The sequence below is a fragment of the Colletotrichum aenigma genome (assembly GCF_013390185.1).
Source record: "Colletotrichum aenigma strain Cg56 chromosome Unknown KSG_Cg56_contig07, whole genome shotgun sequence".
NCBI classification, from domain to species: Eukaryota; Fungi; Ascomycota; class Sordariomycetes; order Glomerellales; family Glomerellaceae; genus Colletotrichum; species Colletotrichum aenigma.
The window spans coordinates 3,635,648-3,660,959 of record NW_023500913.1 but is presented as its reverse complement, the minus strand read 5'-3'; the positions used below and the strand labels follow the sequence as shown (position 1 = coordinate 3,660,959).

At 54.5% G+C, this 25,312-nt stretch overlaps 5 protein-coding genes across 5 annotated transcripts; 4 read left to right on the top strand and 1 right to left on the bottom strand.

Annotated features, from left to right (window-relative positions):
- Positions 1 to 1,012: 1,012 nt before the first annotated feature.
- Positions 1,013 to 2,495, top strand: anxa7 (Annexin A7; the record flags this gene model as incomplete). Its single annotated transcript, XM_037326497.1, has 3 exons — positions 1,013 to 1,046; positions 1,101 to 2,134; positions 2,208 to 2,495. 3 exons carry the CDS (start codon positions 1,013 to 1,015, stop codon positions 2,493 to 2,495), a joined length of 1,356 nt encoding a protein of 451 aa, XP_037175572.1.
- Positions 2,496 to 3,577: 1,082 nt separating this feature from the next.
- CGCA056_v011250 (uncharacterized protein) lies at positions 3,578 to 5,882 on the top strand (the record flags this gene model as incomplete). Its single annotated transcript, XM_037326496.1, has 3 exons — positions 3,578 to 4,087; positions 4,144 to 4,692; positions 4,743 to 5,882. The coding sequence occupies 3 exons, from the start codon at positions 3,578 to 3,580 to the stop codon at positions 5,880 to 5,882; spliced, it is 2,199 nt and encodes a 732-aa protein (XP_037175787.1).
- A 4,482-nt stretch (positions 5,883 to 10,364) lies between these two features.
- CGCA056_v011249 (uncharacterized protein) lies at positions 10,365 to 13,693 on the top strand (the record flags this gene model as incomplete). Its single annotated transcript, XM_037326495.1, has 3 exons — positions 10,365 to 11,002; positions 11,169 to 11,720; positions 11,839 to 13,693. The coding sequence occupies 3 exons, from the start codon at positions 10,365 to 10,367 to the stop codon at positions 13,691 to 13,693; spliced, it is 3,045 nt and encodes a 1,014-aa protein (XP_037174926.1).
- A 2,664-nt stretch (positions 13,694 to 16,357) lies between these two features.
- CGCA056_v011248 (uncharacterized protein) lies at positions 16,358 to 17,356 on the top strand (the record flags this gene model as incomplete). The annotated part of the gene is made up of 1 exon (XM_037326494.1): positions 16,358 to 17,356. The coding sequence occupies one exon, from the start codon at positions 16,358 to 16,360 to the stop codon at positions 17,354 to 17,356; it is 999 nt and encodes a 332-aa protein (XP_037174927.1).
- A 5,904-nt stretch (positions 17,357 to 23,260) lies between these two features.
- On the bottom strand, positions 23,261 to 24,969 carry CGCA056_v011247 (Multifunctional cytochrome P450 monooxygenase; the record flags this gene model as incomplete). Its single annotated transcript, XM_037326493.1, has 6 exons — positions 23,261 to 23,681; positions 23,755 to 24,026; positions 24,081 to 24,319; positions 24,401 to 24,552; positions 24,616 to 24,807; positions 24,863 to 24,969. The coding sequence occupies 6 exons, from the start codon at positions 24,967 to 24,969 to the stop codon at positions 23,261 to 23,263; spliced, it is 1,383 nt and encodes a 460-aa protein (XP_037174923.1).
- Positions 24,970 to 25,312: the final 343 nt, after the last annotated feature.

The window sequence follows — 25,312 nt, the reverse complement described above, 5'->3', positions numbered from 1 at the left end:
TAGTCCCTCTCTAGTCCGTTCGCACCTGAAGATCACCAGATCGCACAGCGCAGCGCATCACTGCCCATGATGATTCAACAACCATGCCTCCCAGCGTCACAAACACGCGTGTTCCACCACCAAAAACCAACCCGAAAGAAACGACAACGTTCTGGCTGTGCAACGCCTCTCCGCCAGATTACGCACGTCTGTGGCGCTTCAGCAGCTCGGCAGGGTTCGACAAGGGCGGGGTGGCTCGTGCGAGGAAACAATTGGTGATGTTTGTGGAGCGGGAGCTGCAGCCCAAGGCCGCGCCGAGAGCTCGGTTTGGTTTTCTCAATGACGTTGGGTCCTTCACGGGGCCTTTCACTGCTTTTTTGCTGGGCGCGTGCCTACTAAGCCACCCTCCACCACCACTGGGCGCTACCAAGCTACCTCGTCATCCATGTCTCTCTCTAAAATGGCCCAATAATGCTGCCTGATGAAGCTTACTCGACGGACCCTCACCTCATCGTCTAATCCCCGTAAGGCGCTGCTTCCATTCAAGCCGTTTCCTTCCCCGTCGCGTTTTGACTCGGGGCCGGACCAACAGGAGAGAGCGGACCCCGTCTCGTGGAAGGAGTGGAAGCGGGAAGGAAGCCTTTCCAACTTCCAACATCCCAACACGCAATTACTATTACCATTTAGGTACGGGTAGCTTACCTGACCATACCTTACCGTACCTTATTCACAGCCACGCCGGGTGCGTCGCTCTTCGCCTTCGCCTCGCATCCTACAGACGGACGGCCCAAGACCTTAAATAAAGCCGCCCAGCATCCCAAGAGCTTGCCAAAGCCGTGTTTCCGATTCCTTTACACATCTCACATATCCTCCGCCCACGAACACTCGCAGCTTTTCTGTGCCCCGCAGTCATCACCACTACCCCGCCCTACGTGACGCAACTTTCCCGCATTCCAGCAGCATTCCACCTGCCGATTCTCCCGACATCGCCAATTCGGCTCTCGTGAACTCTACGCGTCGCATCGAAATATCCATGTCCTATCCAGGCCAGCACGGCTACGGCGCCCGTAAGTTCCACCCTCCCGCCAATGTCCTCAGCGATCGCCTAACCACCAGACCAGAGCCGCATGGCGGGGGCTACGGCCAGTACCCTCCCCAGGGAGGTTACGGTGGCTACCCTCCTCAGGGCGGCCAATATCCTCCCCCTCAGCAGGGCGGCTATTATCAACAACCACCTCCCGGCCAATATCCTCCTCAAGGTGGTCACTACCCCCCTCAGGGCCCTCCGCCGGGCCAGTATCCTCCACAGGGTGGATACCCGCCTCAAGGCGGCGGCTACGGCGCACCGCCCCCGATCCCCCCGTCGCCCTACGGCGGCCACTCGCCTGCTCCCGGCGGCTACGGCGCACCCCCCGGCCCGCCCCCGAACCAGTCCTACGGCGCTCCCCCGCCTCAGAACTACGGCCCCCCGACGCCCGCCTCCATCGGCTACGGCCCGCCGCAGATCATCAACTGGGATGCCACGCCCGACGCGACGGCCGCCCGCAACGCCATGAAGGGCTTCGGCACCGACGAGAAGACGCTCATTCGCTGCCTCGCCACGAAGGACCCCCTGCAGATCCTGGCCATCAGGGACGCCTTCCAGCGCAACTTCAGGCGCGACCTCGAGACGGACATCAAGAAGGAGACGAGCAGCTGGTTCCAGAAGGGCATGGTGTCCGTCGCGCGTGGCCCGCTGCGCTCCGACATCTACAACCTGTTCGAGGCCATGGACGGGCTCGGCACCAAGGAGAGCGTGCTCAACGACGTGCTGCTCGGCCGCTCAAACGCCGACATGCAGGCCATCAAGAGCGCGTACCAGCAGACCTTCAAGCGCCGCCTCGAGGACGACGTCAAGGGCGACCTGAGCATGAAGACGGAGAGGCATTTCCTCATTGTCCTAGGCGCCAATCGCGCGGAGGACTCTGCGCCGGTGATTCCCCAGCAGGTCGACCAGGACGTCATGGACCTGTACCGCGCCACCGAGGGCAAGATCGGCACGGACGAGATGCTGGTGTGCAGCATCCTCAGCACGCGCAACGATAACCAGATCCGCGCCATCAACCAGGCGTACGAGCAAAAGTTCAGGAGGAAACTGGAGGACGTCATCAAGAAGGTAAGTCTACGCAACCCCCATCCCAGTTTGTGCTTTTTATCAGCGGAAACCTAATGCTGACCAGGACGAACAGGAGTTCTCGGGCCACATGGAGGACGCGCTTCTCTTCCAGCTCCGCCACGCCGTCGACAAGTACATGCACGCGGCCAAGCTCCTCGAGGACTCGATGGCCGGCCTCGGCACCAAGGACCACCTGCTCGTCGCGCGCGTCGTGCGCTTCCACTGGGACAAGAACTTCCTGGCCAACGTCAAGGGGGCGTACCAGGCCAAGTACAACCGCAGCCTGGCGAGCAGGATCAAGGGCGAGACGAGCGGCGACTACCAGCGCCTCATGCTGGCGTGTATTGGCGAGCAGATCTAAGTGCGTGCGTGGCGTGTGTGACGACTGGATACGGCTGATACCCCGGGAACTGGATGGACGGATGGATGGAATGAATGACCTGTCATGAGGCTGGGATTGGATAGGACTATCAGGGAGCGGCTGTACAGATGGTCGTTTGATGAGTGGGCTTGGTTTATGACTTCGCGGGACGACTGGGTATGGCCAGTATGTTTACAAATAGCTATTTCCGTAATGACGATGCTGGGCTTGGTCCAGAATAATTCTTCGCATTCACTGTGATCCATCAACTTCTCTTTCTCCGGTCCAGCGACAGAGAGACCCGCGTGAAAGCAGTGCTAAGCAGCCAGGTCATTGACACGCAACCGGAGAAGGCTAATTTTGCATGTGCGACACGTCAAATAGCACACCAAACTGTTGTCTTTATTAAGCTCTGCGAAAATACATCTAAAAATACAGACTTTCAAGGCGTGCCCATTTTGAGAGACATTGACGTGGGAAACCATTTTGATTGGGTGCATTGCTCGCTTCTGCCACACGTCTCCCTGCACTTCTCCAATAGAGCCGTCTGTGGATTACATTAAGGTTTATATGTGCAGGCCCGTGCAGCCTTAGGCCCGCGCCTGGCGACTTGATTATAGCGCCTGCCCTTTCCTGGACGCTCTATAACGCCCCGCTTTTCTATAACATTTGACGCTAATCAGTTTTTTCTAATTAGCAAGAGCCCTCTCCTCTTGTAGCGCTCCTGACTTGGCCTTCTTCACCACTTCGACTGGACCCCATTCCTTGCCCGCGCCACCCACTCAACGCGACGTGCTTCTCACGACGATCTTCTTCGCAGTGGCAGACGTTGATTGATACCGCGTACAACGTCAATTGCGACGCGTCAACTCGTGATAATTCTTTTGCTGCGTCTGCACAATCAAGTGCAATCAGTCCTCGACCTGTGATCATCCCGCAGCGAGTACTTCAGTTCGGACATCAAACGCACCTCGATCTCGTGTCAGTCACGTGGTACCACCACCAGGACCTACATCACCAGCTTCACCTCCAGCCAACAGGGCAACCTCACCTTGGCCAGTCTCTCTCCAATGGCCTCGACCATGGCGCAGAGCCCGCAGCTCACCGCCGGGGGGCAGCTGCCTCAATACGCCCCGCAACAGAACGGCTCTCGCCCTGGGAGCGCAGCATCACACACCCAGAACCGTGCAGGCGCATCCTCAAATTCACCACCCATCTTCCCGTATGCGCCGCAGCAGCAGCCGTCCGCTCCAACACCACCGCCGCCTGCGCCAAAGCAAACGCCGGTGCCAGTCCCGGTGCCAGTCCCGGTGCCAGGACAGCCAGCGGTGAATGGGACTCCGGCGGCTGCTGGAGAGCTGCCCAAGGTCTCGTATGATGTGCCCAAACCTGTGCCGGAGTCGGCCTCTCCTGCCTTGAGCAACGGCCAGACGCCATCCTCGGAGGAGATTGCAAAGTCGCAGAAGTTCTCGGAGGACTACACGAAGCTGTGCACGCTCATCGCCGAGTGTGACGAAGATGCAGTCCGTCGAGCGGTTAGAGACGACTTTGAGAAGTGTCTACTAGGCTCCCACTATCACATGGCATTCATCGTACGTACACTATCGATGTTTCGTCTACTTTTTGCCAGCATGCTAACAATACCCAGATGAACGTCGCCATGCACCGTGCGGACGGTGGCATCCTGAAAAGAGCAATCAGAGACTTTGGCCAACGCATAGTCTCGGAAGGAAAGGCCGACCTGGTCGGCTGGTTGAAGCCGGCAGATTTGGACGAGCTGGCGGACAACATCCTCAGCAAGGCCAGCGACCACTTCCTCGACAAGGCCCTCGTCACGCGGCTGCCCAAGATCGAAGCCCGGCGCCTCGTTAATGCCCTCGCCCGGGCGAACCGCTTGGGGTACGACGCCAACGACATTGTCGAGAACGAGCACGTTATCCCTACCGCTCCTGCCCAGAGCTCAATGCAGAGACCGCCCGCACCCGGCCCGCCTCCGCCTCCACCTCCGCCGGCGGCAGCGGCTCGGCCAGTTGGCTTCCACCAGCCCATGACGCCGGCGTCCATTCAAGCGGACGCACCACCCCCACACAGGCTGAATCCCATGAATGTGGTTGTACCCAAGGCGCCCCAGAATATGGACAGGCCTGAGTGTACCTTCTGCCATCGCATCTTTGGCAACGTTGAATCGTGGACTCATGTACGTTCCCCGCCCAGTTGATATCCCAGACCATCGCTAACTGTCTACAGCATGTCAAGAAGAGGTTGTGCCTGAGACCGCTCGTTGCTCTCGGCAACAGCGATCATCTTCTTCTCTGCCCTCATTGCGGCCAGTCATTCAACGGACACGCGGGACTCCAGTATCATATGATGAATAAGGTCTGCGGCGACTTTGGCCCGGTGTCCAAGGAGATGGTCCAGAATGTCAAGACCATCCCAGGAGCTGCTGCCTCGTCCTACTCCGCTCCCGGCGCTCCAGGAATGGTCTCGAAGAAGCGCCCACGTGTTGAATACTACACCGCCTCCCAAAGTCAAAGTCCAGCACCTAGTCAAGTTCCCCAGGTGCAGGTGCAGACTCCCCAGCACCAGTCCATGTCCCAAGTCCCGACGTCGACACCCCAATCATCGTTCCCCAGCAGCAACCAACCGGCTCCCCTCGGGACCCCCCGTGCGAAAGATATGGCCCATCTCACGGGGCCCCAGATCGAGGCTCTTCTCTCGGAGCTGAGGCGAGCCGAAGAGGACTTCAAGTTCAAGATTGCCGACGCGAAGAAGCTCGGCCTCACGGAGGAGGACACCACCAAGAAGCTCACAAGTTTGCGCAACTCCTTCGCCTGCAAGCAGAGCACCATCCGCAAGAAGTACGGCATCAAGCTTCGGGGGCGTCGCGGCCGCGCCGAGATGGAAGCGGAGCGCGATACGATGGGGTACGGCTCGACTCCCCGCATGGGAACCCCGGCCTCCTCCTACAGACACGCGGACAAGCGCGCGCGCGTCAACGGCGCCGGAGACGCGAGCGTCACGCAGTCGCAGGAGCCGCCCTCGCAGAGCACGCCGATCAAGCAGGTTGCTGTGGCCGATATAGGCGGCGGGCTGACGGGCTCGAACGCGACGGCGGCGACAGAGGACCCGACGATGGCGTCGCAGCCGACGTCGTCATTCCAGCAGGGATATTACCGCGTGCAGACGTACGAGCCCGCCAAGAAGACATCGCCGACAAAGGTCCCAGGCGGAACTATGACGGCGCAGGAGCTCCTGCGGCAGATGAACGGTCCTATTGAGATCGATAGCAGCAGCAGTAGCTCTGAGAGTGAGTCATCAGATTCGGACTCGGACTCTGGCACGGAAGAGGTTGGGGACGGCCCGGGGCTCAAGGCTGAGCAGCGATGATTTGATTCCAAGCACGGCGTGCGATGATGCCAAGGGGTGGGTCATTCACATGACGGGAGCAGGGGCGTTTTTCTCAACCGAGCTGTTGGAGTCGGGATGCATCTGTTTTCTTGCCGGGCTGGCGGCGGCGTTTATGCATTCGACAAAGCATTGAGCATTGGGAGGATCAGTTATCAGGGGTTTCTTTTCGATTTTTTATCATCCATCATCCATCTTGCAGGTTTGCAGTTTTTACCCGGACGTCCCCAAGATAAGGAGGTCCCTGCGAGTTGTGCGGCGGTGGTCTGGACCCTTAGCATAGCGATATACTTTTTGCAGAGCAGGACAAAAAACAAGATTAGAAGAGGCCTTTTGTTTGCGCATGCGAGGGTGATGTGTGATCGTCAGTGATGCAGGGTCGGCATGTTTATTGGGGGTGGGTTGGAGTTGCATGAGCTCTGATCCCCCCTCCTTCGCCGGACGTCGGAGGTAGCCTTGGGTTTGACATGCCGAAATGACGGGAGTTGGCATGTGGTTCTCTCTTTTTATCTTCCGATGATTCAGAGCCGATTGTAAGTTGTCTGGAATCATGTTTCTGGAATCATCGCCGGCAAGCATTGGGAAATTGGAATTCAATCCTTGAGCCTAAATCTGAGCCTAAGAACGGAGAATTCTTTATGATTTGATCTGATGGACGGGGCAATGACAGATACAGCAGAGAGAGCGGGGATAAGGAGTAACACAGAGGCACGGGTAGAATAAGTCCAGTGGGAGTAAGATGGTTTGGATGTGTAAATGACAGTTAGCTTGCGTCGCGCACGATCGGACGGTGCTGAGCAGGGGTGGTTTCAGTGTCAGTTCAACCGCGCGGAGGGTGGTGGTGGCTTGTGCCGCGGCCAGCAAAGCCTGTGTGCTATTTGCATTTGTCTAGTCCGGTGGGTGGATGGGAGGGAGGGGGGAGATTTGATATGTGGCAGTGGTATTGGCATTGGCATTGGCACTGGCGGGTGACAGAGGTGCATTAACTAGAGTGGACGGACGTTGAGGTTGAGGTGGATTGTGACTGTGGTGATGGTTGTATGTCGGAGGGGATTGACAGCCGCAAGTTCCAGGCTTTGGAATGTATGGAACGGGGTGGGGGGGTTTGGCTGGCAGAATGTAGGACAATCAAGAACGGTGCCGCGGATCTGGGAGCTTGGGGAGATTTTGTGCAGAGGGCGAGGTGAGGTGATGTGATGCTTATGTGAACCCCGCGCCAGAGGGGACATCCCGGCTTTTGAGATGAGGGTGGTGAGATGGGTGGGTGTCCCGCGTGCGTGCTGGACGGGGGGTTTGAGTGGTTGGTGCCCCTGACGGGGAGCGAGCCGTGCGTTTGGGCACCTAATAATTCACCAACCCTGGCGGCAGCAAGGCAGAGCTTGGTCGTGTGGCTTGATCTGATGGAAAGGTAAAAACCGGGGAGGGGGTCTGATCGTGGGCACGATTGAACGGGACTGGATGGTTGTGGTGAATGTGACATTGAGAAAGGAGATAATAGGACAGGGAAAAGAACAAAGAAGAAGCTTTCGAGCAGAAGAATTGGTGGCGTTTTTGGCGTTTAGTGTCTGGCGGGAGCAGTCAATGTGAAACGGAGGAACCGGTCCCTGGGTCATTTTACGGTTGGGATCGCACTGCTTTCGATGCCGTGATGGCGGGATTAGAGGGGCTGAGGACGGTTCGAGGTTTGTTGAAAATTTGTGGAGAGCCGGCGATATTCAGATGGTTGAGTGTCCTGTCTCGTGGAGCGATGAAACATATTTGGGCATATTCATTTCATTTAGGAAGTTTTGAGTGGTGGAACATGAGAGGCCTATCAATTACAGGAGCTGTTTGTTTGGCAATGAAAGACTTCTGAGCATTGAAGCGAGAGGGAGAAACACCGCAACGAACAAGATTGACTGGATGAGAGTGAGTGAGAGGCGCACAGAGGGGCCTAGGTCCCGGTCGTCTAGGTAGACCAACGTCCGCCGGAGCGGTCGTGGGCCAATGAAGCATCCGGGTGGAGTGGCGTCGCGTCCGGGCTACAGGCGGGAGATTTGCAATGGTACGGTACCTACCTACCTACCTACCTACCTACCTACCTACCTACCTACCTACCGCTTCTTGGAGCTGCGTGCGTGTGTGTCTTGACCCTGCAGGTTGCAGGTTTGAATGTATGCTGTCTGTCTGTCACCTGGACTTGTTTGCTGCAGTGCAGTTCGCACTCTCTTAGGGCCTGGCCTGTTGGTGCAGTGTGACTGGTGAATTGTTTGACAGCGGCATGCAGTGTGCAGTCCAGTCTGCAGCGCGTAGGCAGGCAAGTTAGGTAGCTTCTCTCCTGCAGGTCCGTAGATGCCAAGAACAGGGCATTATGTTCAAGGGGCGGGCGGGCTGTCAATGAAGCGATGGCGTCGTCTGAAGCTGAGACCTCACTCACTCGCTCGCTCACCCTTTCTGAGGTATCTGTCTCTCTCTCGCTCTTCCGCCCCCACGGACCCTATCATCCTGCCCTCCTGCAGTGGGCAGCCGTCTTGCCCTGTGTCTCGACTGTCAACAGGACCGCGAACGTTGCAGCAGGAACCACGGCAGGACTCGAGATCATTGGCTGCGGAGGAAATGTGGGAGGAGAGGTAAAATCCTGATGCAGCGGTACCCAGAACCCGCACTCCTTCCCCTTTCGTCTCCGGACGGTAGTTTCCATGTTTTTTGTTCCTGGTGATCTCGGCCATCGATGTTTAGTGTTGCAGACGAAGGGCACATGTGGATATTGGATTGCACCCTTAGCACCGATCTAATAAGCCTGTGGTGTTGCTTTTGTTGGCGCCCCCCCTCCTCCCCTCGAGTCTGAGAGCCCTTGAGGAATTTTGTTTCTTTTTTGTCCTGTTTCTTCTTGTTCTGAAGAAGTGTTCTCTTTTCGGGGACAACTTGCCTTCTTTCGTTATCTTCTTTGGTGGTGTTGCTCGTTTTCCGACATCACGAACCTTTGGGCTCTTGTAAGTCGCAGCCAGCCTGTGCTTGTCCACCGTCCATCCACGAAACACCCACGCGAACCTCCTGTGACGTATTACACGGTTCAAAAAAGACACGACGTCCCGATATAGAGCCAGCCTCAGAATATCGGTCATATTTCTTCAAAGCATATCATCACACCGAGGGTTGGCAAGGTTATTATACCTTGTGTGATCCATACGCCGGACGGCCCCCAACCGTCGCCGAACGCGAACACGACCTCATATCTATATCCCACGAAGACGACAGTAACGGATTAGTCGATGCGGCATCAAGCTTTCCTCGACATTTCCGGAATCGACAGACAAGCGCGCGTGTCAGGCCAGGGTCTTCCCGTCGAGTCAACTATCACAACCCTCCGAACCGAGAATCCGCGCCCAACCGGCGTCCGTCACGAGCCTTCAGTTGAGAGGGAAAAGAACACGCGACAAGTTGCGACGAAACGGACCTCGTAAGACGAATCTCGACAGATTCATGCACGCGCGTGTGGAGTCCTTTGTCTACTCACAAGAGGGAAAGAAGAATACGGAAGGCATCGGGGGCCGCTAGAACACACGTGCGAAGGGCGATAAGCATATCCCGTCTTCCAACCAACCAACCCAACCCCGCCCAGGGAGATCCCCCTCGGGAGAAGATCCGAAACATCAGACAGAACAACTTGTAACCGCGTTTCTCAAGCAAAAAAGAGGCGCGCCCAAACAGCAGAGCAGACAAAGCTGGTACGGGCAGGGCCCCCCGAAGGCGTGTCAGAGGCGAAGAAGGGACGAGCGGACGGCGGGCTGTCATTTGATTTTGAAGTGTGCCGTGGCCCGAGGGTAGGTGTTTCCCGTGTGTCTGAGGGTCTTTTCTGGTTTCTTTGATCTGATGTTTGCTCTGTGAGGGATAGGGAAGGTATTTATTTCGGCCTGCGCCGGTGCTTTCGGGTCTGTTTGCTTTGAGTATTTCTTTCGAAGACGACTCGGGGAGGGTTGGTCGACATCCCGTCACGACAACGATCCAACGCAACACAACGCAACGCAAGGAGTCGCATTCATCAAAGCCACGCCACATCCCCTTCGTTATCGGCCTCGGAAAGGCAAATCAGCGAGAAAAGAGACAGAGACAGAGAGTCAGTTGGCTAATTACCGGGACGGTGATATCGGGCAGGGAAATTAAGAGGTGGTTTTAGCGAGACGGAGCAGGCAAATCATCTGCCTGATCGACGGGTCGCTTGTCGAGGGTTCCGGGTGCTTGTTGCTGTTCAGGCACTAGAGAGTACCTGAGAGGTTGGCAATGTGGGACCGTTATCCGGCGAGGCCAGCAACGGTCGGGGTTGGCGGTGGTGTTGGCGCCACGGGACAGGGGTCCAGGGGCGCGCGGTCAGGTCACAGTGGAGGGGCGGCGGCGACGGGGGCGGGGCAGGGTGCTATAACGGGCCTGCAATTAGTGGAAGGAGCTGCGATGGGGCCTGGGACGAGTTCGGGTTCGACACCTTCCATGAGCAGCCGCCGCAACACGGGGACCACCAGCAGCAGCAGCCATGGATACGGACCAGGGAGTGGAAGACCCGGCTCGTCTTCTCAAAAGAAGTTGACGCCGCCGCCGCAGTTGCACGAGAGGGTTCTGCTCAAAGGACAGCACTACCGCCAGTCCCGGCTGCAACCTCAGCTTCAGCCTCAATCACTGTCTGGTGATCGTGTAGCATCATCGTCACTGCCTTCGTCTCGAGAGGCACAAGCACAAGCACACGCACACGCTGCGCCACACCACGACAGCAACCTGCAGCAGCACCTCAATAATCAACGCCATCAACCGCAACAGACGCAGCATCTCCGGGTGCATCTGCGAGGGGGACAGGAAGGACAAGGCGGCGTCGGCACCGAAAGAGGAGGCGCCGGAGGAAATAGAGGAGCACCTCGAGGAGCTCCGCCGAGGAACTTTCCCTACAACAACTCGAACCGCGAACCGGCCCTTGGTGGCTTCAACTCGTCGACGAACCAGCAAAAGTTCTGGCCCGAAGACCTGCGCAACCCCCGAGGCGGACTAGGTATCGACCACAACCTGCCATCGCCGCCGACTCCCAAGTTCGAGGTGAAGCGTGGATTTGGACAGAGGACCGATACCCCATCTGGAGAGTGAGTGCTCTTTTTTTTTTCCTGTTTTGTGCCGCGTATCGTGATGTTGGAGGAGAAGGCAAGGGCCGTGGTGCTTTAGGAGAAAACGAAGAGAAGACGAGACGCGACGACGAAGAACACCCGAAATGCAAAAAGAAGAAGCTGCAATGCCAACCACATCGACCAGGTCGCTCCTTCTCGATTGCAAAGAAGAGGTCCTCCCCACCTTCCACGTCTTCGCCCAAGCTCAAGCTCAAGCTCCAAACCCGGAAGCATTCACCAGACAGCATCAGAGTATCGGCCGCTGCAGCTTCCGACGCGCGACTTGTCCAATCTCCAACGCGAAAACGACGGCGACGACGAGAATGGCGACCGCAACCTCGTCGTCGCGTCTCCTTCTCGCCCATCGCGACTTCTCCCGCAATCTCGACACCATTTCCTCTTCCTTCTCCTGCGGCAGCTTCTCCTCTCTACAAGCAGCACTGGCTAACGTTCCTCGCTCCCGCAGCAATCTCGACGAACTGCTTCCTCCCCCGAGTCTCGCTCGCATCGAAAACGACGGCAGCGACCCCTCCGGCTCCTGGCGGCCTGCTTCCTCCATCTACTCGCTCAACCGCGACTCCTACGCCTCCCCCGTCACGCCCAACTTCGCAAACGTGGCTGCCCGTAATACCTATTCCTCCGCCGTCGCGGACATTTCTCCCCCGAGCTCTCCTGACTTGGACGCTCGTGGTGACGCGTGAGTCTAATCTTCGTCCGACACAATCCTTGACTCTAGCTTTTTTGTTTCTCCCCCACGTGGGTTTTGGATAGTGAATCAGCGCCAGCCCGGGACTAACCATGTGCCTCTGCTTCAGAACATTCAACCAGCACCGGAGTGTCTCTCCCATAGAAGACTCGTCCAACATGTCGCAACTCGCTCTCGAAGACCAGCATACGGGCCAGCAGCCCACGCCCCCAAAGAGCAACATCCCCATGATGCGTCGCGAGCGCAGAAAGAACCAGGACGCCGCAGCCCACACCCTGCGAGAGACCAAATCCCAGCAACGCCTGCGGATCCAGCGCGAGACCAAGTGGGATGACATGACGGGCGAACCCACGTACCTCGACACGGGCCGTGCGGGCCAGGTCAGACCACAGGAGTACGCCCAGGGACTCACCCATCCGACGCCCTTTGGCAAGTCACCCGCCGCCATGAGGGCCATGCAGAATGCCCCCCAGGCACAGCAAACCTTCACCGATCGCCTGCGCAGGCTGCGGCCCGTCGGCGCAGGGAACCCAAAGGACCATCCAAAGGACCAGCAGCAGCACCAGCAGCCAGACGAACGTCCATCTGCCACTGCAACTGCGCCCGTGTCCATCGACGAGCGTCCGCCCTGGCGCGGCGCTCATCAAAGCGGACGAACTGCAATCGTCAACCCAGTTCGCGACACGGAGCCCAAGGAGCCTCTCAGCATCCCGCGCAGGAGCAGCAGGCGCATCGCCGTTGGGCCTCGGCTGCCCATCGCCGGCGTCTCTTCACCACTCTCCCCTGTCAGCCCCTCCGGATCTGAAACGTCGCCGCGGTCGAGGACGCCCACCGTCAGAACTGTGCTCAACGCCCCCCGCCAGCTTACTGCAGGCACCAACGCGCCCTCCCCCTCGGCCACTCGAACCCCTCCGCCCGCTCAGTCCTCCTATCCCAGCCCGCCCAACTCGGCCAGTGCTGGCGTCCAGTCCCCCGTACTTGCGACGCCCGAAGCCGCTAGCAGTCCGCCTGTCACGACCCGACAGCCTGCACCCCTGCCGGGCCTGCCCGCTGCCCCTAATGCACATCTCGGCCAAGACAAGGCCATTCGACGGAAGCCTCCTCCTGCCAACTCGCAAGCGCTTCACGCACCGCAGCCGTCATACTCCTCGAGCGTCTACTCTGAGGCCACCACCGTCCCGCCCGTCAGCACCCACGAGCGATCGCCGCCTCGCGCACCGAGATCACCCGGTGAAGCCCTCAAGGCCAACGAGCCTCGGGACCAGCCCCCGTCGCGGTTCAGCGTCACCACCTATGCCACTTGCGCGGCGGACCAAACCCCTCGTCAGTCGACAGATACCGCGCCTCCGCCGGTCCCCGCGCTGCCTTCGCCCCAGCAGCAGAACGGTGTCATGAACCGCAAGCGTCCGGCTGTTCTTGGATCCACGAGCAACGCCATCAACGCGGACAAGCCTTTCGTTATTTCCATGTCCTCGCCTTACATGTCCAGCGCCTTCCCCGATAACGACCTGCCCGCTCCTGCACGATCAGAACTCCCCAGCCAGAAGCAGCCGATACCCCGCACTAGTAACGCAAGTATGTACAGCACGTCCAGTCGACCCGACTCGGTTTGGTCCACGAGCAAGGCCCTTCCGCCGCCGCCGACCGAGACCTCCATGGTCAACGATCGTGTAGGCTACCTCAACGCCCGTCTCGAGTCACTTGGCAATCGCCGCATCAACATCAACCAAGCCATCAAGCAGATGACGGAGCTCATGCCGACCGACAGCATCCTGGCCAGCGAAGCCGTGCTACGCAAGCGCGAGGCGGAGAAGCGCAAGGTCGAGGCCCTCAAGGTTGAGCTGGCAGAGGTCCAGCGCGAGGAGTACGAAATAGGCCTCAAGCTTCATCGCGCCTACAAGAGGATGGATCGTAATGCGGAGTACGAGCCGACGACGCTCTGGGTGAGGAGGGTTACTGGCTGATCCTGGCCCGTCAGGGTGCGCTGCGATTTGGGCAGTCCTGCTGTCATCATAATGGCCGTTCGGATGGGGAGAGGGACTCGTTGCGGTTCGGGTTGCGAAAGCAGACGCGGAAGCGTTTCAGAGAAGTTTGCGCCGGCGACAGCTGGTTATTTGGTTTGAGCACGGAGTTTACGGACCCCTACCCTGAGCCTTTTACTCTGGGCAGGTTGAGATGAGTCAAGGTTGAGATGAGTCAAGGTTGGTATGAGTTGGGTTTTTGCGCGAACCCCTTTTTCTGAGGGCGTGTGCTTTTTTTGCTTGTTTCTGTGTTTGATACCTAACTTTTCTTTGTTCCACGTCTTTTGCCTTGCTACCGACAAGACTCACACTTGTAGAAACAGAAATTCTAGAAGAATTTTATTTTCCAGTGGGTTATTGGTTCTTTTCAGTGAGGCTTTCCTTACCCGATTTTTATAATGGCCCGATGTTTTGAAACGGTGACATGTCCCGGGTAGCGTGTTCCGCATGAAGCTTGCCGAGGAGAAAGGGGAGAAAAACATTGGGGCTCAAAGAGGTTAGGATGCTATTTTAGTGCTAAGCTGTGTGGCCGCGTGGGGTTTGGGGGAAGTGAGGCTGGGATGAACTACGGAGATGGGCAGGCTTTGGGGAATTGCAGACGGCTAATAACGATGAAAGTATGGTTAACTTTTGAGGCTGCATTTAGAGTTGTATTTGGCTGACGGTCATGCGAAAGAAGGACTGAGGGGAAGCGACTTCTAGACCCGGAGATTGCGCAGCTTCTTCTGGGGGATCCAACGTCAGGCGGCGAGGTTGTTGGCAATAGTGACATGTTGATTGTCCTCTGTGGGGGGGTTACTTTATAGAGAAGATGGAGTTGATTACGGGGTCGAGTTGTGTACCTATGGATGAACACCGGTGAGGTAAACTGGAGATGGATGGGAATTGATTTTCTGGATACAGATGGTCCAATATCATGGACTTCATTTCGAGGGAAATGCGATTTGGGACGGCCAATGCATTCAAGGGGCACTTTTTATGCACCAGGTAAATCCGCACTCTGGGAACTGGTCTTGTTTAGGTACACGCATAGAAGCAACGCGGTGATGACGCCGTTGAAGACGGTTTAGAGTCCCATTTCTGACGTCTCTCGAACTACTATCCGCGGGAGTCCTCCGGATGCCGAACGCTGGCCGAGGCAGGCCGTCATCGAGATGGGCGCCGGCACCGTCTCAGGCAAGGCAACAGGACTCAAAGACAGTAGGAACGGTGAACCTGGCGAATGGGAAATACTCTTGCGTGAACGTATTACAGACCATGGGGTAGGCCGCATTCCCGTTCCTTCACCCTGCAGATCCTTGAGATGTCGTTTTGATCGCCTTGAAAACGTAGATCTCCCAGCACAGCACAGCCTTCGGGCGAACCCGTGGTAATGGAGGGGAAGCGGCGTTCATAGCGGCGTCAGAATGGAAAAACAAATCCTCAGCATCCACGCATTTTTCTTTCTGTTTTCCATTTCCTCTTCGCCTTCAGTGACGTGAAAGCGTGTCCGACATGACTGAGTCGCGCCTACGGCGACGGCATCTCAGAGCTTCGTACGACGGCTCAACGAGGCTTTACAGAGTGGTCGATTTAGCTGGGCCTATTGGCTGTTAAAGTGTGATGTAGGCAACCTCAGCTGGTCGTGGGCCTGCGAGTATGGTGTGGCTGGATAAGTGGGGGAGATTATTTGCGGCAAAAGAAACATACAAGTATCACGCTGTCTCCAGGTGACTCCAGGACAAAATGATCCCTCAGCATGCCTCAAAATCTTAGCAAGTGATCTTTTGAGAGGACGTCAGAAGAGAGCCCCGTGCTTCATGCGGAGTATTTCACAGTTCATTTGCAGTCGACGGGATGTCTCTGACGAAATCGACGAAAGCTTAGACTTTTTAGGCTATGTGTGGCTTTCGAGGTCTGGGTCAGAGAGACGTCGTACGGCTCTGGGTGTTGACTCGACCCTCTTAGGTTAAGTAAAGTTGAGGCTCGGGCAGGAGATGCTGCACATTCAATCTCTTGGGGCAAATCTTGCTGCCTGAGCCAAAACAAATCTTGAACGCACAAAGTTCACGCCTACAAAAGCCAGTACAGGAAGAAGCGAGCTGCGAACGCTCAAGCTTCTAGCGGGGACATGGTGACCTAGGAAGCTGGTTAAGTTGCTGGGCGTAATGGCTTGGATTCCGACATGATGGCCATAAGAGCTGGCGTGATATTGTCAGGCCGTAATTCATTTGATATTATAAAGCAAAAGGGGGATCCATTTGACACACTGTTCCGTTATAGAGAGACACGAACTTCGGGAGAAAGTTTGAGTTGTTGTTAGCCGTCAAGGTCAGCCCGCCGTACTTTTCATCAGATTCCAAGTGGTTCTGGAAACGCCACGGAACTTAGACCCAACGGCTTTATAAGGGTTGCTTGCACTTGGTTGAGTTTAAAAGTCTAACGCTTGCTTTGCTGTCAACATTGACTGTGTCGACAAATGATTTCCGAATATTTTACGGCCATTTCAGAGTCAGGATGGATCAGCTTCACAATATCCGTACAAAATCGGTCATTGGCCATCTGACAAAAGCCATGGCGGCTACCCAACTCTCCGACACAGAACCCGCAGGCCTTCTGACGAAGGTCATGGCAGATACTCAACTCTGCAACACAGAGCCCACATGCCTCATGAGCCTCCCTCCCGAGATGCTCAACGAGATCGCGGACCACCTGGAGCTGCATGATCGGTACATCTTCTCCGAAACCTGCAGACGCGCTCGGCGGCTCTTCGGGATGGACAAGGCCGCCTGGAGCCGCGTCTTTCACTCGCCAGACTTGCTCGATAAACCTCAGATCGAATCCTTCCTCGCCGGCGTCGCCTTCGTGCGGCCGCACCACTGGCTCTGCATAAGCTGCGGCCGGCTGCACCGCGTGGCCGGAGATCCGCCGCCGCGCCCGAGGACCCGGCGCTGCGACAGGCCTATGCCGCTCTACCCGCGCCGGCCGGGGCTGGGGCTGAAGATTTCGCACGTCGAGAGCGCGCTGAAGATGGCGCGGATGCTGCAGGCTGGGGCGGCGGGCGCGGACGAGGTGCGGGCACGCCTGGGCAACCTGTTGACGGGCGTCGAGGAGAAGCCTATGGTGGACAGTACGAAGGAGCTGCAGTACCGCGCGGTCAGAATGGAGTCGACGCCCAAGATCGTGTCGGGGATGTTCATTCTGCACACCAGGATGGAGTTCATAGGGCCTCGGGGTCGGGGGGCGGTGAAGTTGGCACACTTTAAACCCTTCCGGCTCTGCGAGCACCTGTGCAGTGTAAGCAACGGCGGGAATGACTTGGCCACTGGCCTCAAGAACGCGTTCGGGAGGAAGCGCACTGAGAAGACGGGCAGCTGCGGCCGCTGCGGGATCGATTATGCGATCATTGCGAACCACGGGGGCTTTGTGGTTCAGTCGTGGCAGAATCTGGGACGCTATGATTGTCCGGACGATGCGGTCCCCAAATCTTTTTTTGAGTTTCCACTGTACATAGCTGTGAACGACCGGATTTGGTACTCTCCGATGCAGGGCGTCGGGCTCATGGCAGGCGAGCGGGAATATATTCACGTGTCTGGTGACATACGGAACGCATATACGAGAGGGTAGGGAGAATCATCGAGAGGTTCGTGCTGTGCGCTAGGAAGACCCTAAGTGTTGAGGGAGAGATACTCCGCAGTGTAACTGACTGTGTATCAAGGCCCGCAGAACCTACGAACAATTTTCGCCTTGCCTTCATCCGGATAGTAGTCTTGCTTGCTGGACTGCGTTGTTGTTCCTAGTGATGAGGTCTTGTTTCTTGCTGTCGTAGCAAGGCCTCAGATAACTACACATCGCCTAATTTTGAAAACACAGTAGCATCTATGAGAGGATACAAATCTGTAAGATGAGGTCTGAATTAGGTTGCCGCTTGAAAGGATATTTTGATCACGGAGCGATCCCGATGCAGACGTTCATGAACTGAGCTACGAGGGAGTCATGGACATGACCTGTCGGCAAATCGCTAGACGTATGCCGAGCTTATGAGATCAATGTTGGGAGACCGTTCCATCGGACTTCCTTTCAATTTAGTTGATCTCTCATCATTAATTTGCCCCTTAATTGACGTGCGTGGTCTCGTAACTAAACTTCAAAGTCTCTGACTACATGGAGGTTATGACCACTCATAAGTAGACATGCGAAAATTCCAGACAACCATTGGCAACCGTATACGGAGCAAAAGAATCTACGGCAAATGCTTCCCAAACCTTTCGTACAGATATTGCGCTTCACGTTCGCTGCAACCCATGAACTGCAAAGCTCTACTTGATCCCTCCAGTAATGAGGGCGCCACATCAAATAGTGGGAAAGAAGAAATTAGTTTTCTGCCCCGTAAAGTCATAAGAACATCTTTCAACATGCCCACCGAGTAGCCTTGCCCTAGAAATATCATGCATGGGAAAACCCATGGCAGGTTGTGTTCCTCAAACGCAGGCCGCAAGGTCTGCCGGAAAAAGTCGCTGCAGGAGGAGAATGCAGGATCTGACCAGGGCATAATGCCCGCTATCTGCCTCTGGGATAAAGTAGAACAGAAGTCATCCAAAGTGGAATTCAAACTTGAACCAGGTGAATCTATATCCCCATCGGTCATGTCTCTTAACACATGGTCGGCAATTTCGAGCAGCATAGTCTGTATTCTGAACCGACCAGGATCAGGTGATTGTCGCCCGTCTTTCCCTTGTGGCTGACGCAGAAGTTCTACGGTGCCAACAATCTCGTGAAGTGACCACAAAGTCTCACAGTGATTAAAGGGTGAGCGCCTGGTGCCTTCCAAGGTGTCGTGCATATAATTGTCGAGTTCACGAAGGCGTTTGAGACACTGCTCGACATCTGAGGGTTGTCCGTGCCCATCCGAATGCAACGAAAAGCATGCTGTGACCGTCTTCCGTATATAAGTGGTGACCATACATACGACCCTTCCAGTCCAACTGGTTCCATCGGACACCTCGGTTTGCGATAACTCTTCGGTCAGTAGCAGACTAATCAGCTCTTCTGTCGAACACCACTTGTCTTCGAGACGCTCCATAAGGCGTTGGCGTTGTTCGTCTGAAGTCGTAGCACATGTATCTCGCCTGGAATAGCGTCTTGGTTCAACACCACGAGTCACCAGTTCCCCAAAAGAGTGGTAGCGACTCCACGATGAACCTCGTGCTAGTAGTTCGGCGGGTGCGTAGCCAAGAAAGTTCGGGCCGTTTGAGACTTGATTGACGTCCATCCCAATGCCGAGCAAGAAATCGAGACCATTCAAATCAATCGCTAAGACACAATAATGAAGAGTTTCGTTTTGTGTGCAACGTTGAATCAACTGCTTTGGGTCCGCCCCTAGATCCACCAATCGTTTTGCCAAACGCCAATCCTTGAGGTCAACGGCTCTGTCGAGGGCAGGTCCATGAACAAGGCGCTGAAGGAACTTTTCATCGGAGAGTAGCTTATGAGCTATTTTGGATCTTTGCCGAGACATGGTTTGAAGGGTTAACTGAATCTCGTCTCCTTGAAACGGTGAGGCTATGTCGCTTCGCTCTTTGAGGTTGTGTTTGCTCGGCCACGACAAGTAAGCTAGCTTTAAATTTCCCCTGTAACAGGCTCGTCGAAATATGCTGCAGATCAAGACTGGGGCAGACTCCACGTGCACCTTCGACAGCATGCCATTGAGGGCCGCGGACGTCAAGTCGCTGTTTAGCTCAAGGCTGCTTGTGAAGTGATTGCATATTGCGTATGCTGTGTCAAGACTCTCGCTTGTTAGAAGAACACCAGCTTGTGTGAATAATAGACACACTCGCAGCAAAACCTCCTGGGGGATCTGAGATTTGAGGAAACCTTCGATCATGTGAGTATTGTCTCCAAACGAGCTGAGCCTTCCTTTGACCAGGAGACGGAGCATGCGCATATCCCAAGTCGACCTGACAATTTGGGCAGCGCTCCGAATACTGTCCTCCCGAGACGAAGTTGGCAAGCATGTTGGTCTTCTCATATCTTCTTCTCCGGATTGAAGAAGTATACTGTCAGCTGACACCCATTGAATCATCCGCTGAACCGCGTCGTACGCTCCCAATTCAATCGCAATAGGGAGCAGACGCAACGTCATTTCAGAGACCATGCTCACACTGATGAACTCAGCAGGCTGGGTCGAAAAGGCCTTGAAATACTTAAGAAAGAGAGTGATTTGACGCACGAGCCCCCGCACGGTCAACTTATGATCCCTTTTTGAGCCCACAAGATGGTCGAACAAGAACACGTGTGAGTAGTTTAATGCCCAAATCACACCTACGATCTCGGGTGTGAAGTCCTTAGCCTCAATGTTATCCAAGAGACCAACTAGGTGAGGAGTAAAGGTCAAAACCTGAATGTTCAGGGCATCGGGATCATGCGCCAATCGATCCCACAGGCTGCGCATGTTTGACTTGATCATGTGCCTTGATTGAAGAAGCCAAAAGCGTTGTGCGTAGGAATAAAATGGGTGTTGACCCTGGCTTCGGTTTCCAGTCGTACAATTCGGGTCTAGCCTTGTCAGAATTGGACCAATATCCCGAGGCTTTGCAGGCGTTCGTTTGAAAAGGTTTCTAGCAAAGCGTGGGCTTCCAATGGTTGCATGACTGATTTGCTCTGGAATCTTGCGAACATCGATGTTGGGAACAACTCGAGTTGACAACTGTCTGCCAAAAATGCCGTAGTTCAGGTACGTTACAGTAGTCTCCCCGAGTTCTTGATGCGCCTCTATTTCGGTGAATGGTAGAGTTCCGTAGAGGCTTCCGCCTAAAGCTCCTAGGCAGAAGCGTCGTGCTGTGTGATGGACAAATCGGACGGTTTGCTCTTCTTCGTCGATCATCACCAAACTTCCGCAGAACTTTAATATTTTTATGACGTCGTTGATGCGTCTACTAGGATCCCAGGAAGTATCGCCAATCCTTACGCTCATGATGTCCTTGATTTGATCGATGCTCAACGGTTCAAACGCGGCGGTGATGAACTTGAAAAGTCGCACATGGTATCCTTTGTGGTCTAGCTTTGCGGAGCTTTTCAGTATACGAGTGTAAATGTCTGCTAGGTCTTTGGGAAGAGAGGCAAGAGCTTGTCGAATGTCGTGATCGGAAGCCTCGAAACATACAGCATCCACCTGCAAAGAAACCCAAAGAAACCTATTGCATAGTTAGTCAAACAGTAAGACATATTTGCATAATTGTAGCTTGATTGAAGAATCAGCTGGCAGATGTATCAAACAGAAGAGTAATAATACAGTACGCATAAGCAGGCAAGCTCTATCCGTTGTAAGGCCCTTAGGATACCCCTTGCGATCGAGAGAAAAGAAAGAAACAAGAGGAGGAGAAGCTGAGGGATCTTGTAGTTAAATGTGCGTGCGAATAAAACTTACATGCCATTATACCCTTTGAGAAGTGCTTCACGGATTTCAGTAATCAGTTGAGCATCGCTTGTGACAAGCTCGCCGCTATCCTTACGGCGACTAAGCTCGCTGTCGACGTATCTCTCATAATCAGGGTTAAGGTTAGGCATGGAGATATGCCATGTGATGATTATATCGTTTCCAAAAAGAATTTCAGCTGAGAGCCTCGCAGAAAGTCCAAGGTGCCAGCCTGGCATACCTTGTATTTCAGCTAGACATTGGAGAAGACCGCGACGCTCTTCAGAACGACATTCATCTAAGCCATCTATAAGGACGTAAGTCCTACTTTTGTTAGTGGATGATACCATGATTCTTGTCATTGCCGCCATGTCAAGCTTCGGTATGTCGTCTATGAACTGCTGACTCCCAACGGAGATTTCAGATAGATACTGGCGGGTGAGGCTACCGAAAATTGTTTGGCACTTTAAGCTCTCCGGATTGTCATGGCGACAGAAGAAGTAGAATACCACCGACTCCCTTTCGAGACTGAGGTCATCCACAAGGTTGGCGATCGTGACAGACTTCCCAGCACCGACCTTTCCGCTGAGAAGCATGACTGAGGAAGCAGCATCGTTTTTCCAAGATTGATATTCTTTCCAACTTGAAATTAGGGAGCAAGTCCCTTTCTTCCGGGTTTGCTTCCAGGCTGTTTGATAGTCGTATGTTGAGCAAGCATCAAGCCATCGTACTTTGGTCTCGAGACGTCTGTGATAATCGTCAGAGTTTGACCACCTAGTCAGAAGGACTCTGGTCTTCGAAGCTTGCTGTATTTCGTTCACGAGACTTTCGTTTAATAGAACTTCAATCTGTGAAGAGATAGAAGTTGACCATAGAGAAAGGTCAGAGTGAAGTCGCTTCAACTCGGAATCGTCCAGAGCAGATATCATCCGGCTCAACCTAGGTTTGCGACTGAAGGTTTGAATTTGTTGGCATATTCGAACAACCACAATATAGTATTCGCACATGTTCTTTTGTAAAGCCTGTGACTTTGGGTAGATGAGTGCCATAGCATGGTGACGAGGAGCCTGGCGTCCAGCCTCCATGAATAGTTCGGAGAGCCTCTCTAGATAGGACAAATGTCCTAAAGACAGCTTTGGAAGTATCAGTTACAGTTACCCATCATTTCTGGCCCCCAAGCTCACCTGAAGCATCATGCGGACTGCTGTCCATACGCCGCAAGCAATCAAATTCTGAGAACCTCCTACAACAACATCTCCTAGAGCGGCGTATTGCTGTACTGATTGAAGTATGTTCGTGAATCTAGGACCGAATGACCTAGATTCTTTGTGCTTCTCATGTGCTTCCCGGTCTAGTTCAGCAGTGACTTGCATTACATCCTTCAAGGCTGGAGGGCTCATCCGAGCCGTTGCCCGAGTGTTTCTGAATTCCGCCTTTTGCTTGGTGTCGAGGCAAGCCTCAAACTCGGAGACTGCCTGCGCCAGACGGATCTCCGTCTTTAGTGGAGATGCACGACGAAGGGCAAGAGACATGGCTGTACGTGGTGGGTGAGAGTCTTCCGTCTATGATCTGCTCATCCTGAACGGGAGATAAAGAATGCGTGATCGAATTTCAATTTTCAGGGTGCGTCGTAGCCTTACCCTGCTGACATGTCAGCAATTGAGGCGCGGCATTCCGATGTGGTTATTGGATAGGCCATGCATTAATAGAGCCTCGATTGGAAGTGTATCAGCGACCAGCCACAATCACCTGCAGTCTAAAGCGACTAAGCCCGAACTTGGAGTTTCCTATATTACCTATGCAGATTTTGCAGTATGCACATTTGTGAATATTTGTTTGATTGGCGGAAATGCTTGAACGGCTAGTCTGCGCCAAACTCGGTGGGAGAAAAGAAATGGAGTTATGGGAATGAACCGAAACTATGAAGAGAATCTTACTATCCCAGAAATGAAGGTTCATGGCTTGCTCGTGTCTCGTTACTGAGCCAGGACATCAGCAAGCTGAGTCATGTTTAGATGAACCTACGAAATCAAAGGGAACTTGGAGGGGCCGGATTATTCCTCCATCACCTCCATCGCATGAGTATTCTGATAGCATTAGCCCTGTCAATCCTTCAATCAAATCGGCAGGGGGTCCGTCTTTGGCGTTCCAATCCTCTTCAGTGTTTCTCCGTCCGACTCTTGCCAAGGGTACTTATGTGCAAGAGCACGAATCATCTTCTCGTGGTGAGGAGACCGTGCCTCCACACACGTCTCGTACGGCGCCAAATGACTGATTGCACCGGGAAGACTCTTCATCTGTGGCTCAACTATATGGCCATCAACGGACTTCTTTCGAATGTTGAATACAGCCAGAGACTGCACAAAGTCCAGAAACAACGTGTTCTCGGCAAAAGTCTTGCCCGCGCAAATTCGTCGACCAAAGCCAAAGACGAATTTACGAGGGTCGGTTTCAGGCTCGTGCCCAGGACTTGCCAAATATCTTTCGGGTCGAAACTCATTTGGCTCTGGGTAAATGCTGGGATCATGGGTAAACCACCTACGATTGGGAGATTAGCGTTAGTCTATGATCAGGCCAGGCCGCCAGGCATGCCGTTCCAGAAACAACTCACCAAACATTGGGCATGATCATTGTGTCCTTTGGAATGCGGTATCCGGCATAGATAGTATCCTCGTCGGCAGTGTGGGGAAGAGCTGTGGGAACTACCGAGTGCCATCGCAGGGTCTCCTTCATGATAGCTTCAACATACGGCAGGGAATCCCGGTCGTCCAGGGTAGGCAGCCTCTCAGTGCCCACCACCCGATCAATCTCCGCCTGGGCCTTGGCTTGAACTTCGGGGAACATCGTCATAGCCAAGAAGAAGCATGCTACAGTTGACACAGTCTTCAATGAATCAGCCAGCTGCTATATCCCAGAAAGAGGAAGACAGTGTCTTACCGTATCGGCACCTCCAGTGTAAAGAGAAGATGAACCCCATTTGATCTCGCGCACGTCCTCGGCAGTATTCTCGCTGTTCTTGAGCAGATTCGCCACAAATGAGTTGTTTTCCCTTCCTTCAGCTAGCTGACGCTGCACGAATGCGAAGGGCGTCTCGATTGCAAGGTTTAGCTCATATGCCCACTTCCGAGCCAGTTTCTTCCAGCCTGTTCCGGGAACCCAATCTGGAACATAGCGGACTTAAAGACGTCAGAATCTCCTTAAAATGCAGTATATACAAAGACATTGAATATTGCTGAGATTGTGGATTGATAACTCACGGCTTGGGATGATGTCGACCAGAAAGGCGCCTGGAACACCCGAGCTGGATAAATCCTCGGTACATTGTTGGATCATGTCAATGAGCGGATCTCTCTTTTCTTGCTCGGCGCTGTAGCCATAGACAACCTTCAGGATAATAGAGCCGGCTTGTCTGTCGTTAGAAATATCAGTAAGCTGCGTCTAGTGGGTTTTGTCGGCGGATTGGTCAACACACCTCTTGATGTGGTCTCTCAGATTTTCGGGGTTGTCAAGAACGTGCTGAAGGAAGTAGGCAACTTCAGCTTCCTGCAAGCTGTGATACTGTGAAGCAAGTGCCTTTGTACCCATGATACGTGCGAAGTTCTTGCGATGCGCACGCAATGTGCTGTTGTACTTCAATGCCGCGGTCGTTTTGCTCCAGCCAATGCTGGTGACGTGTCAGTCTACAACACATGCTTAGAAACGATTTCGAATGTGCGCACATGTCCCCGGCGAAATTGAATCCCGCCCTTGATGAATATGTTGCCCGTTTGTCCAACATGTCAATAGCCATTTGAGCATCATTGACGAAAATGAGGGTATTGCCCATGATAGTAATCGAACTGACAGGACCTATCCGTAGCCATCTCATCTTAGCAAGAGTCCGTTCAGCCACTGCGCGCAAACTTTGCATGTGCGCAACAGTCGGAGAATACGAAAGCTTACCATACTCGGCAAGCTTCGCCCAATGTTCTGCCTCCAAAACGCCAGGCTCGGGCAAGTCGCGCAAGTTCCCTACCAACGGAAGTCCCTTGGGCCCAGGAGGAAGGGGAGCCACATTTGCATTTCGTCGCCATTGAACCAGCCTATCTGCCACATAAATGACGCAGAGTATGGCTAGGAAGCCAACAACAAGCATTGGGTCTTGCATACTTGCTCCTGTTGATTCAAGG